This window comes from Dasypus novemcinctus, chromosome 4 (assembly GCF_030445035.2).
Source record: "Dasypus novemcinctus isolate mDasNov1 chromosome 4, mDasNov1.1.hap2, whole genome shotgun sequence".
NCBI lineage: Eukaryota > Metazoa > Chordata > Mammalia > Cingulata > Dasypodidae > Dasypus > Dasypus novemcinctus.
In genome coordinates this window covers 7,081,097-7,095,337 of record NC_080676.1, presented here as the reverse complement: position 1 = coordinate 7,095,337, position 14,241 = coordinate 7,081,097, and the positions used below count along the sequence as shown (strand labels likewise).

The 14,241-nt window shown below is 39.1% G+C and overlaps 1 protein-coding gene across 7 annotated transcripts in view; it reads right to left on the bottom strand.

The window, feature by feature from the left end:
- The window catches only part of ARMC8 (armadillo repeat containing 8), a 116,959-nt gene that overhangs the window by 69,620 nt on the left and 33,098 nt on the right, over positions 1 to 14,241 (bottom strand). For all 7 annotated transcript variants that reach the window (XM_058295021.2, XM_071214516.1, XM_058295020.2 and 4 more), the window contains 4 exons: positions 13,169 to 13,240; positions 11,545 to 11,687; positions 10,886 to 10,983; positions 8,208 to 8,300 (listed from right to left, as the gene is read on the bottom strand). In XM_058295021.2, the coding sequence (XP_058151004.1) occupies positions 8,208 to 8,300; positions 10,886 to 10,983; positions 11,545 to 11,687; positions 13,169 to 13,240 (406 nt within the window). The remainder of the gene's footprint in view (positions 1 to 8,207; positions 8,301 to 10,885; positions 10,984 to 11,544; positions 11,688 to 13,168; positions 13,241 to 14,241) is intronic.

Below are 14,241 nucleotides of genomic sequence, written 5' to 3'. Positions count from 1 at the left end.
CAGCGTCCAGGTCAACTCACAGGATTAGAGGTGTCAAACAATCTCTTAATTTTTAAAAACTTCTCTCGCCTACCCCCTCCCACCCCAGTTGTCTGCACTCTGTGTCCATTCGCTGTGTGTTCTTCCACCCTTATCAGCGGCACGGGAACCTGTGTTTCTTTTTGTTGCGTCATCTTGTTGTGTCAGCTCTCTATGTGTGCGGCACCATTTCCTGGGCAGGCTGCACTTTCTTTCGCGCTGGGCGGCTCTCCTTATGGGTGCACTCCTTGTGCGGGGGGGCTCCCCTATGCGGGGGACACCCCTGTGTGGCAGGGCACTCCTTGCGCACATCAGCACTGCACATGGGCCAGCTGCACATGGGTCAAGGAGGCCCGGGGTTTGAACCTTGGACCTCCCATGGTAGATGGACACCCTATCCATTGGGCCAAGTCCGCTTCCCTCCCTTAATTTTTTGATACAGGCAGAGAAAGGCTTTGAGAACACGACAATTTTGTTGCAATTCATTTGTTAAAAAATGAGCTTAAATCAACAGGGTCTAGGATTTCCCAACAATGAAACAATGTCTCATGACCAGCCCTGGCAGGTAGGTACAGGACACATACTCCAGAACTCTAGTCCTCATTAAAAATCTTTCAGCTTTTTTTTTTTTTTTAAGGAGGTACCAAGGATTGATCCCAGGACTTTGTGCGTTGGAAGTAGGTATCCAACCACTGAACTACATCTGCTCCCCAATGAGAGCTGGATATTTCATTTATTTTGTTTTCAGGAGGTCCTAGGGATCAAACCCAGGACCTCATACATGGGAAGCAGGCACCCAACCACTTGAGCTACATCTGCTCCCCAGCATCTATTTTTGAGTGCTCAAGTAAGTGCTAATCATAACCACAGTAACAGCAAAAGGACCCTGAGGCATAATATTGTGTCAAATTGGACCCTGGAGGCATAATATTGTGTCAAATTATTATGTTAAATTATGAGAACTATGAATAATCCATTCCCTCAAAGTCACCCAAAGAGCTTTTAGGATTTAGGTGTCCTTGAACGAATCCATTCCTATGGGTGTGGGGTCCTTTTGATTGGACTACGTCTGTGAAGCATAATTTAGGTTGGGTCTCTGGCCTCTAACTGGAGCTCTGTATAAGCCAAAGCACACAAAGAGACACATAAAGAAAAAGGAAGCTGCCTTTTTGTTCCTGCCATGTGAGAGAAAAGAGAAAGGAGATAACACTCTCTGTTTGCCTACAGCTGCGAGAGGCCCTAGAATCTGGAACCAGCAGAGCACAGAGGCAGGGAAGGAGGCCCATGAGGGACTGGGCCCACGGAGCAGCTCCAGGCTGAGGGACAAACCCTGCCATATGCCTGATTACCCACAGCTTAACTCCAGGAGACAGTGTGCCTTGAAGGGAAGGCAGGGACACTGGCACAGAGCACCTGCCATCTTGTTTCGCCATTTGGCATAACACCAGGATTACCAGCAGTGACTCTGATGAGAAGGCACTTCTGACGGTGCCTTGATTTGGACATTCCATGACCTCAGAATTGTAAATCCCCTTTATAAAAGTCAAACCACTTCTGATACCTTGCATCGGCAGCCCTGTGGCAAATTAAGACAGCTAGTAATAATATTAATTGGAATTCTACCTTCTAAATCATTGCCACGTCTTAAGCAGTTACACAAACTTCTGAGCACTATCAATTTGGAGTTTGAGACCATGAGGATTGCTGTTAATAATACAAATACAGGCATGTTCTACCACAAAGGGTGAAGAATGTGGTCATACATGGGAAAAATATAACTAATGTAATTTATAGACTATAGTTATCAACAACATTGTAATGTTTATGTAGCAATAAACTAAGATCGTACTTATGTTAATGCTAAAGGTAAAAAAGTAGAATATGGAGTTTGGTTTTGTGAGGTATGAACATGATCAAGTATTTTTTCTCTTCATTTTTCTTCATTAATAAGGAAACCATGACTACGTCATTTAATTAATCTGTGTTCATCTGTGTATATTTCTGAATACCAGAGGAACAACTGAGTTAGCTGTTGGTATTAGATGAGATAAAAATGCCTAGACAGACTTTTTAGGAGCAATGCTTCCATAACCTGCTCAACTGCCTTTTTCTTTTATTTCATTTTTTGAATTTGAAATAAAGTTTGGAGAAAAAAAAAACAATGAGGGCAGAAGTGCTTCCTACCCTGAGGAAACCGGCTCACTGAGCCCACTTCCATGGGTTGATTTGGAGAAAGACTAAAAAGATTTGATAAGGGTCAAATGATAGCTCCTCCTCTCCACTTAGTTGTTACTAATTATATCCTTAAATTACTTTTACAAAATGCTTATATATGACCCTGGGGAGGAGGGAGAGCTTCTTTTGTAATAAACATCTGTTGCAATCTTTGGAGCAAATGATTTGAGTGATAAAAAGTTAGAGGGAGTGGTGGACTTGGCCCAGTGGTTAGGGCGTCCGTCTACCACACTGGAGGTCCGCGGTTCAAACCCCGGACCTCCTGACCCATGTGGAGCTGGCCCACGCGCAGTGCTGATGCGCGCAAGGAGTGCCCTGCCACACAGGGGTGTCCCCCTGTAGGGGAGCCCCACGCACAAGGAGTGCACCCCGTAAGGAGAGCTGCCCAGTGTGAAAGAAAGCACAGCCTGCCTAAGAATGGCACAGCCCACACAGAGAGCTGACACAACAAGATGACACAACAAAAAGAAACAGTTTCCCGTGCCGCTGACAACAACAGAAGCAGACAAAGAAGACGCAGCAAAATAGACACAGAGAACAGACAACCAGGGTGGGGGGAGAAGGGGAGAGAAATAAATAAAATCTTAAAAATAAAAAAAGTTAGAGGTCTTATTGTGATTTGTAAGGGAAGAAATTGTAGTATCGATGTGGAGGAAGTGGTCACGGTAGCTGCTGGTGGTAGAGAGAGGGAAGAAGAGGTGTGAGATGGGGGCGTTTTCAGGATTTGGAGTTGTCCTGGGTGATGCTAGAGGGAGAGATGCTGGGCGCTGTGTGTCCTGCCATGGCCCATTGGGTGGACTGGGGAGAGTACAGACTACAATGTGGACCACTGTCCATGTGGTGCAGCAGTGCTCCAAAGTGTATTCATCAGGTGCAGTGAATGTGCCACAATGAAGGAAGAGGCTGTTGATGTGGGAGGAGTGGGGTGTGGGGGAGTGGGGGGTATATGGGGACCTCATATTTTTTAAATGTAACATTTAAAAGAAAATAAAGAAAAAGAAAAAAAAGTTAGAGGTCTTAAAAGCAATGAAACCATTATATATAGAGAGAAGTGTACCGGCTTGACCTTTTTTTTTTAAGCATCAACTCCATCAGTAAGGACATTCATAAAAAAAAGCAGCAGACCTTGGGGAAAAAACATGCGCATGGCTATCCAGTTAAGTATGGAGCATTCATACAGTAGAATAAGGTAAATGAGAAAACTCTTCATATTCTGATACAAATGATCTCTAAGATACACTGCAAAGGAAAAGAAAAGGTTTAGAGCAATGTATGTAGTATTCTACCATTTGGGCTGGAAAAAAAGAACATCCTTATTATATTTGTTTATATATATATAAAATCTTGTGGAGAAATTTTTTAAAAAATTTATTATATTACATCACCTCCAGGCAGGGAAATGGACTGGCTGCAGACAGGGTTAGAAGAACAATGGGACAACACTGCCTATTTAGTCATTCTGTCAAGTTCTGGCAAGATTTAAATTGGAATGTCAAAATTTATAAGGCAGGCAAAAAAATCTTAGTATGCTGATGGGTAGCTGAGTGTGACTGAGGCTTATCTTTAGAACATATTCTACAGTTACCTACTTGTTACTAGTAAAAGATAAGTCAGATTCTTGCGAGATCCTTCTCCCTGGCTCCCCATCACAGTCTCCATCATTAACTTGACAATAAATAAGTCAGGGCCTCTGCTATTTCAAATGAAACAATTCAAGTAAAAGCATTTGGAGCAGCGCCCAGCACATAAGCACCCAGTAAGAGGTTTCTATAATTGTAATTGCAGGTACATGGATGATATGAGAGAACAGGGAGCACATGTAAAACTCAGGCCCCCGAGAACGTCAATATTTTCAGGTACTACAAAACCACAGTTACACCCTTCTGGAAGGATATGTAACAATAAATGTATCAAGCAATTGTAGTATGGCAATTTATCCTCATAAATAACCTAAAGATCTGCACTAAGATGCAGTTTCAACAGTGTTCCGTAAAACACAGTTTATAATAGAAATTAAAAATACCTAAAATGAACAATGGGGGTTTGCTTGAATAAATTGTGGAATATTACAGTGATTAAAAATAAGACTGTAAAAATATATTTACTGCAGAAATATTTGCATCACATTGAACAGAAAAAAGTATAAAATATTATATACAGTGTGATCTTTTTTGTTTGTAAAAAAAGGTACATTTTTAAAAAAAGGATACATATATAAAAATTAAAATATGGAAAGACATACACCAGAATATTAACAATTGTGTATTCTGGGTAGTAGGATTATGGAAAGTTTTTATCTTTTCTGCTAATCTGTATTTTTTTGAAAAATATTCTATTTCTGAGTAAATGCTGCATTGAAGGTTAATTTGCTCATCCATTCTACAGATGAGTTTAAGCCCTGTGTATACAAACTCAGAGCTTAAGGATAGAAATTGGGGGTCTCTGAATCAACACAGTATTCAAACTTTAAGTGTGAATACCAAATTTGAAATGCTGTGGGGCATAATCCCAAAAGATCAGATGTAACATTTTCACAATTTACACGAGTCAATTTCTATAAATCCAATTTGTGGTTTTAAGTGGCTTACTTCCTAAACTCTAAAGTTGTGTTTTGTTTTTTTTTTTCAGGAGGCACTGGAGATTAGATCCAAAACTTTGTACATGGGAAGCTGGCACTCAACCACTGAGCCCCACTCCCCTCTGAAGTAATTTTAAGTGAAGAACTTTTTAAAAGGACTTTCTTCAGTGAGAAAACACTTAAGAGTGAAAAAGATAATTCACCCCCAAAATAAGTGACATTACTTTGATCTTTCCTGTTTCACTGCGGTTAAGTGCAGAGCTGGCAACCTGTGGAGCTGCACAGGGTTCCGCACCTAGCTCTGCTGCTATCAGCTTAAAATTCTTACCATCTCCCCCTCCTGCCAGATGGCTCCCTAGTCTTGTTAGTTTGTTTCTTCTCATTGTCTGCTTGTTGTGTCTGCTTGTCTTCTTTAGGAGGTACCGGAAACTGAACCTGGCCCTCCCATGTGGGAGGTGGGCACCCATCTGCTTGAGCCACATATGCTCTCTTTAATTTTTTAATAAGGGGCCCTATGTTTTAATTTTTTTACTGGGCCCTGCAAATTATAGAGCTTGTCCCAAAGAGTGATTTGGATAGTATTAATCTTTAATAATAAACACCCGAGAATGAAATTCTATTTAATATGCCAAGTCAATTTCATGCTTTTCAGAGAATGGTTTTACTTAACCACTTAACAGTGTTTTCTTGGTTATTACTCCCCATAGAAAAGGTGTAGCCCACCTAAATAAGAAAATATCTAAAGGCAACTAACTGCCTTTTGTGCAAGTAGCATGCTTTTAAAAGTCTGTCTTTCTAATTATGTTTTCAGAATTAATTTCTCAACCAAAACCAGAGGACTGGGGCAGAAGAACACTAAAGCACAAACAAGGAAGCAGGATAAATGACCCAGAGTTAAAAATGCAAAGTGGATAATTCATAAATTTAAAATCTTGAGAAGTACTATTTATAAACTGACTGCTCTCAAATATTTATCTTCAGCCCAGATATCATCCCTGAACTCCAGACTCATTTGTCTAACTGCATACTTTTTTTTCTCTCCCCACCCCCCCCCCAGTTGTCTGTTCTCTGTGTCCATTTTGCTGCGTGCTCTTTGTTCGCTTCTGTTGTTGTCAGTGGCACAGGAATCTGTATTTTTTTTTGTTGTGTCATCTTGTGTCAGCTCTCCATGTGTGTGGCACCATTCCTGGACAGGCTGCACCTTCCGTCGCACCGGGCGGCTCTCCCTACAGGGCGCACTCCTTGCACGTGGGGCTCCCCTAAGTGGGGGACACCCCTGCGTGGCACGGCACTCCTTGAGCACATCAGCACGGCACGTGGGCCAGCTGCACACGGGTCAGGGAGGCCCGGGGTTTGAACCGTGGACCTCCCATGTGGTAGACGGATTTACCATCTTTATTTGAATGTCTCATTTCACTATATAAACCCTTCTCAAGCACAATTCAGTCTTCCTAGTTGCTCAAGGCAAAAATGTTGGTCTCATCTTTGATCCTTTTTTGATGTCATCTCCTTCTCTCTCCCTTGCTCATTTCCTTCCAGCATTTTTTGGTATTTACTGAATAATCCAGGCATAGTCTCAGGGCCTTTGCACTTGTTATTCTTCCTGCTGGGATGCCCCTTTTCCACAGAGCTGCACGGCTCACTCCTCGTCGTCTCCTAGGCCCTGCATAAATGCCATCTTCTTGGTGGAGCATCACCACACCGTTGTCACACCACTCCCTGATCTCCCAGTGCCCCTTCTCTGCTGCTTTGCACTTGCTATTCTTCCTGCTGGGATGCCCCTTTCCCACAGAGCTGCACGGCTCACTCCTCATCGTCTCCTAGGCCCTGCGTAAATGCCATCTTCTTGGTGGAGCATCACCACACCGCTGTCACACCACTCCCTGATCTCCCAATGCCCCTTCTCTGCTGCTTTGTTTTCTCTATACAGCATTTTTCAGTTTTGTGCATACTACATAAATTATGTTTATCTGTCTCTCCCCACTAGAATGTAAGCTCTATAAGACTAGACATTTGTCTGTTTTACCCAAGGCCTAAAACAATAATGGCACATAACAGGTACTTAAATATAAGCTGGATGAAAGTCAAGAATTTTCTTCATTTTTTTAATCTATTTGCACATTACCTTCTCCTACCCAAACTCATGCAGGATTTTGATTGAGGAATTTCTTTATTATTTATTATCTCTAAGAAGTAACATTGATATTATTATTATCCTAATGATTTGTAATCTAAAGTATCTGAAGGTAAATGGAACTGTGTGTTCTATTTTTTATATGAAAAGGATATAAGTATACAAACTGATTTCATATACTTTATTAAATGCAGAGAATTTCTATGATATATAATGGACTCAGTATGGATTCAGTCTACTTCTATGCTTTGGATGCAATTTGTGTAAGTAATGAATATTTATAAGAAGGATCATAAGGTACTATAATATCCTTCAATTAAATGGAAAAAAATAAATTAATCAATATAATTTTTCCCTTTTTTTTTAGGGGATACGGGGGTTTGAACCCAAGACCTTGAACACACAAAGCAAACACTCAACCACTGAGATACACCTGTCCCGTTCAATAAAATTTTAATGGGAAGGATATTTTATTAAACTGTAATGTAAGTAGTGGTCCATCTATTGTGTATATGATGCTCCTCAGTAATCACAAATATTCAATTAACCAAAATAACCAATCCACTGAGATAACAACATTTATAACACTGGCAAATGGAGCTGCATTTTAAAAAGTATACATAAAATGGCATATTGCTAAATAATGAAAGCTTTATGTACCTTTATATACCTGAACACCAATTACTCTTCTTTACATTTAGCAACAACAACAAAAATCATTTCAATTCAATACTCTTCTCAAAACGGAAGCTGTCACCATTTCTCTTATATTTGTTTGCATGTCACTAGATATTTCTGGTACTCAGGATTCTCCCCAACAAAAAAAAAGGGATCTCATAATCCCCCCTGGTTATCAAAAATCCACACTCAATACATAAGCTATGAAGCAAAATAAGCAGCACTTCACAGCACTCTTTAATTTAGGTTTTGGTCCTTTTACTAACGGAGAAACTTATCTCTCATTTCTCTTTGTATAAGATCACTTAAAACAATTTTCAACAACGTGGAAACTAAGGAGGTAGGGAAATAGTTATTATCACATACTGCTGGCAGGTATATAATAGTACAGCCTCTATAAAAGACATTATATGGAATAGGCTTCAAGATTTTTAAGTGAAAAATGCAGAATATGTCAGGTATGCCACCATTCGTGATTATCTTTGTGAGAGTACACAACGAAGGCATATCTCCTGAAGGCATATACGATTTTACATTATAGAGAACATTTACTCCAGTTCTTACTTTACAGCAGTGTGAAAAGATCTGACAGATGTACTCTTGGGTATAGCGGGACCTGCTAAGCAGAGCCATAAGGTGTGGTATCACTGTGGCATCCTGGAGTTGAAAAAAAAGAGAGTACAGCAATAAGGAACTTAGGCAGTAATAGCGCACGTGACAAAATATTTCCATGAGCAGGTACATATTTAGTATATCTTGGAACTTAATGATAGTTATCTTATCTTAATGACAGTAAACCAAATCTCTATAAGGAAGACAACAAAAGCACCACATCTTTTCAAAACGGTCTAGGCAAAGAACAAGGAAAGCGTCTTCAATATTCAACCTTGACAACAGAAACAAGAAGAGGAAATTCTCAATTTCTCTCCTATAAGAAAATAAAGTCACCTCAATAGGACATTTGACAGAAATCTATTCTGAAACTGAAATATAAGGTAAAGAATAATTTTTACAATAATAAATCATTTCTAAGAAAGAATTATTATATGAAAATAAAACCTTGCGATTTTTTTTTTTTTTTTTTTGAGGTATCAGGCCTGGGAATTGAACCCAGGATCTTGTATACAGGAAGCCGGTGCTCAACCACTGAGCCACTCAGCTTCCCTGAGTTGGTTTTTTTGTTTGTTTGTTTGCTTGTTTATTTTCTTGTTTTTAGGAAGCACTAGGAACCAAACTCAGAACCTCCCCTGTAGGAAGCAGGCACTCAAATGCTTGAGCCACATCTGCTCCCAAAACTTGACAATTTCAATCTCTGAGATGTTGTAAGTATCACTAACAAGTGAACAATCTCTGATAATGACTCTAATTAGCTATTTCCAATCTATGCAAGACAATTTATATGATTAGCAACTTCTCCTAGTTCATTCTGCCTATTGATGACCCTTAGCAACATACATGGTAGCAGAGGAAAAGAGAAAAGTCAACCCATTCTGCTGCAGGGCTCTCAGGAATTTTTTAAATTTAGAAAATAAAAGGAAGTAAGAGCTGATAGCGGAATTTGGTTTGAACTACAGGTGGAATAGGATACTTCACTCAAGCCTCCTAGTCAATATGACAACCATGCTCTCACAAGTTCTAGAGCTGTGCTTATCAAATATGAACGTGCATGCAAATGCCCAATGGATCTTAATATACAGATTCTGATTCAGCAGGCTGGGGCAGAAGTTAAGATTCTGAGTTCTAACTAGCTCCCAAATGAGGCCGATCCTGCTGGACTACAGACTGCACTTCGAGGAACTTCACAAAAGAGGATAAAGGATAAAAAAGGGAACTCACATGAACACCACTACTGAGATGAACAAGATTTGGGGTTTTCTTGAGAAAGAAAGAGAATACCCAAGCTAAGTAGGAAAAGAAAAGATTGTTGATCCCCTTGTTTGTTAATGTAACCCTCTGTCTGCTCTCTGTGTCCATTTGCTGTGTGTTCTTCTGTGTGTCTGTATTTTGTTTTTATTTATTCCTCCCCCCCCCCCCCCCCGTGGCTTGTTTGTTGTCTGCTCTCTATGCTCATTCGCTGCACGCTCTTCTGTGTTTTTTTACTTATCTCCCCTTTTTGTTGCGTCACCTTGCTAAGTAGGCTCTCCCGCTCTCCGCTGTGCTTACAGACCTGGCAGCACTCTGCGGCGTGTGGGTGAGCCTGCCTTCACAAGGAGGCCCCGGGATGTGAACCCAGGGCCTCCTATATGGTAGAAGGGAGCCCAGCTGATTGAGCCACAACTGCTTCCCAACTGCTTCCCAGCATGTTTTTGTTTGCTTGTTTGTTTTTTTAGGAGGTACTGGGGATTGAACCTGGTACCTCATACATGGGAAGCAGACACTCAAACCACTGAACTACACCCGCTCCCCCAGCATGTTTTTAAAATGAAAAAGAACAAAATAAAAACCAGAATTTATCTTATTTATGGATTTGTAAAACTTGTTTCATTATTCATACACATACATACATACATATATAAATTCATACATGTGTATAGTATGGCAATGCAAAGTACTCTTCTCACTGTTAACTGAGGATAAAAGTATATGAAAAACATAGGCCTGGGTAATTTTCATTAAGAAAGTCACCCATAATCAGCAGATAAAAGGACCCCCACATAACCCTGAGGTTTTTAAAAACCACTGCATGTCTGAAGATCTTTGGATGCTCTCGCAGGTATACTCTGATTCTAGCCTGGCAAGAAGCCTCTTCCAAGCTGGTTCTGGTCCACCTCTCCAGTTGAAAATAATACTGATGCCCTCTCCCCATTAGACTAGGTATTCTGCCCACAGTTCTTCATATTTTCTCAGACCAGTCCCTCCTAGAATGGCCTCCTTCTTCTCCACTTCCATTATTCAAGAACCAGGTCAGATTCTAGCTTCTCTATAAAACCTACTCTGCTGAACTTTGATTCAGAGTGAGTTTAACTCCCCAGCACATATTTAGCATTAAATACATGGCTAATACATTCATAGATAAAAATGGGTCTTTTTTTTTTTTTTTAGCACTTTGTAAATCCCACAAGGTCTGAGACTTTATCTTCCACTTCTTTACATATCCTAGAGCATTTGATATTTGCAAATAAACAAGAACTCAAATATTATTTGAGACCTGTCTATAAAGTAACACAGTTATGGTGACTTTGAGATCCTTCAGTATGAAGTTACTGAAATGTAACTGATGATTCAAAAACACTAAAACTCACTGTATACAGTAGCTCCTCTGGAGTGACAGGACTGGTGAAGATAGTGCGCAGGCACCGGAGACAAGCCTCAATGAACTTCAGGTCTGGGGATAGTAGTCCTATTAATAGAAAATAGACTTGTACCTCATCCTTTCAACCACCCTTTAAAACACTGCAAGCTGTCAGCATTTTGGGACACTGGAATTGTCCTGCATGATACGGCAATGATGGATACAGCCCATTATACATTTTGTCAAAACCTATAAAATCGTGTGGTGCAAAGTGTAAACTATAATGTAAACTATAGATAATGGTTAGTAGCAATGTTTCAATATGTGTTCATCAATTGTAACAAATATACCACTCTAATGAAAGATGTTACTGTGGGAGGGGGAGAAGAGAGGTATATGGGAATCCCCTATATATACAAAGATAGATATAGTTTTTTGTTTTGTTTTTTTTTGAGATACTGAGGCTGGGGATTGAACCCAGGACCTCATACGTATGATGGTGACACTCAATCACTGAGCTATATCAGCTTCCCCTCCTATATTTTTTATCTAACATTTATGTAATCTAAAGCTTCTTTAAAAATAAGAAATAAAAAAAGAATTTAAAAAAACCCACAGCACTATAAGCTGACTCTAATCTCTCTTGTGCAATATGGTTTCCCTACATACCTTGCAGTAAGGCAGGGATAATATGGCAGTCCAGGAGAGACTTGACATTGTTTTCAGTACCCATAGCAAGACTTCCCAAAACTACTGCACATTCAGTTTTCAGTTCTGTGCTCGAGGTCTCTTGCTGAAGCAAGTACAACAATCTAAAAAGAAGGAATTCAATCAACTGAAGAGAATGAAAAATGTACACAAAAGTATACTGCTAAAAGTAATATGACAGAAAAAGCCTATCAATATATATCAAATACTAGTTAATATATGGTTCTTATTCGAATCCCTCTAGGAAATGGCCATCTGTTTATATTAGCTGCTAATTCAATAAAAGAACATATGAAAAAAAATCTTAGAAGAAATTTTCTTCATTTTGAACAAAAGAACTACCATATAATCTCAAGAGTTCATCAAAGTGGTAAATCTGACAGCTGTCCACAAGTGGTCTCTGTAGAAAGAGCAATAGTCCATGGTATCTGCCACTTCCTGGTGGGTCTCTGTAGAATATAAAGATTCCCAATGTGAAGTGCTACTGGATCTTAAATTCAGACTAGAAATAATAGATCATGAATATCCAGAGCAGTAATTCAGGGATGGCAGAAGTCTAGCCTAGAGGGATATTCAGAGCCCTGGGTAATTCTTCAAGAAAGGGAAGCTCTACTCTCTCCCCAACTCTTCCATTTGAGATCTTCCACCAGGAGATCCTATTTCCACTCCAGCGTGGCGTGCCAAGCAACTACTCCCCAAAGCCTAGCCCTCTGGCACTTAAACCCATCTCCCTTATGTTCTGAGGTGGAACCCTCATGCTCCCTAAAGTACTATTTATATATACTAAACACCAACCATCCCCTAAGAAAGGCTGCTGAGAGTGTTATGGTTATTAAAGTAAATATCTGAGGTTCTGTTAAAAAATATCAAAACCATTATCTGTATCAAAAGACAGAAACTGAGAAAAAGAGTAGAGAAAAAAACAAAAATGTGAAAAATTCTCAATGAAAAACTTACAGCAACTGCACACAAAGCTTAGTTCTCAGTAGCAAAGGCAAAGAAGTAATTACATAACTGACTACTTGCCAAAAGGAAGCTTATGAGGTCAATAGAAGAAGAAATCAACTTTCTATGTTAACCAAAAAAATCAGCAAATTCTAAAAATTAAAAAGTAAAAGAAAAAAAACCCCACAAAAACCAAAAACAACCCAGAAGGATCTACTTTTAATCAGGATCTACTGATTAAAAGCCAAGCAAGGTTTTTTTAACTCAAAAAAAGTGTTGAAGAATCCTAGGAAATTATTATTATCCAGCCACACAAAAACTGCCATGGCTCTGAGAATTTAGAGAAGTACCAGGCTGGGGTACATTGCTTGTCTACCCAACACATCCTTTTATTGCAGGATCAATGATATTCTTGAATTTTCAAAATGTATGAATACATTCACTTCACATTCTAATCTTTGGTACTTTAATTTTTTTTAGCGATACTTCATAGGCCTTGAAGCGTTACTTTAAAAAACTAAGAGGCTTTTAAAAAAATATTAGAGACCAAAAAAAAAGGGTCTTAAGGTTAAGAGTGAGAAATATGTTAAAATATAGTATGGTAGAATGAATGGCAGAAAGGTGGTTACAGCAAACATACCTTGGAACAGCTCCTAAAACAATGAGGTTGGCTTTCTGCTTGTTGTTTCCAATTACAGCATTTTTCATGTCTCTGAATTCAGAGGAATAGAAAAGGGTAAAGCATATTTAGAAGTCACAGAAAAATCAGATCAATTTCACTTTATCTTCATTATACAGCATCTTGAATTGGCAAGTACAGAAGTTAGTGACAAAGTCAAAACATTAACCCCTTTTCACGTGGAAGGCCAAAGAGTGTGTAGGTGGGGGCTGGACAGCAGGGCAGCAAGCACTTAGTGAGAGAAAGGGGGAGAGATCCTGAGTACTGACAATAGACTCCACTACAAAGAAAGTTGAATTTTTTCTAAAAAGGCCACAAGGCTTTTGAATATAAAAAATATATAAGCCACCTACTCACTATCAACTCTGGGAGTGAGGATTATAAGCAATCAATCCAGAGAATATATTTGAGCTTGTTTCAGGAACCACAGTTTTGTTCATTCATTTTTTTCCCCTGTTTTTCTGACTTCCTTGGAGTACTTTTTATTATTCCATTTTATCTCCTTTATTGTCTAATTATGTGTACCCTATGGATTTGTTTTTTGATTTTTAGTGGTTGCTTTAAAATTTCCAATATGCATCTTCTAACTTATCACAGCCAATTTCCAAGTGGTGTTATTCCATTTTACATGTATTACAAAAACCTTGCAAGAGTATACTTCCATTTCCCCAATCTATGTTGCTGTTATCATATATTTTATTTTTTATGAGTTAGAAACAACACAATACACTATTAATACTTTTGCTTAAGCAGGAGATTTGCTTAAACAGATCTTTACAGATAGAAAATTAAGAAAAAAATAAAAGACTTTATATTTCTCACATATTTGCCAGTAATTTTTATTCTGAATATATACAGATCTTTACCTCACCAGGAGCAAAACCCTATTCCATACTAACTGTACCTATATCATCATATCAATGGCCAACCAGTTCACAAAAGTGTAGCTGATCCCAAAGGACAAGTGGAGAAAAATAAATAGCTCAAAAAACCCTACCAAAACCCAGTACTACTAATAAAATGTTTTTAAAAAT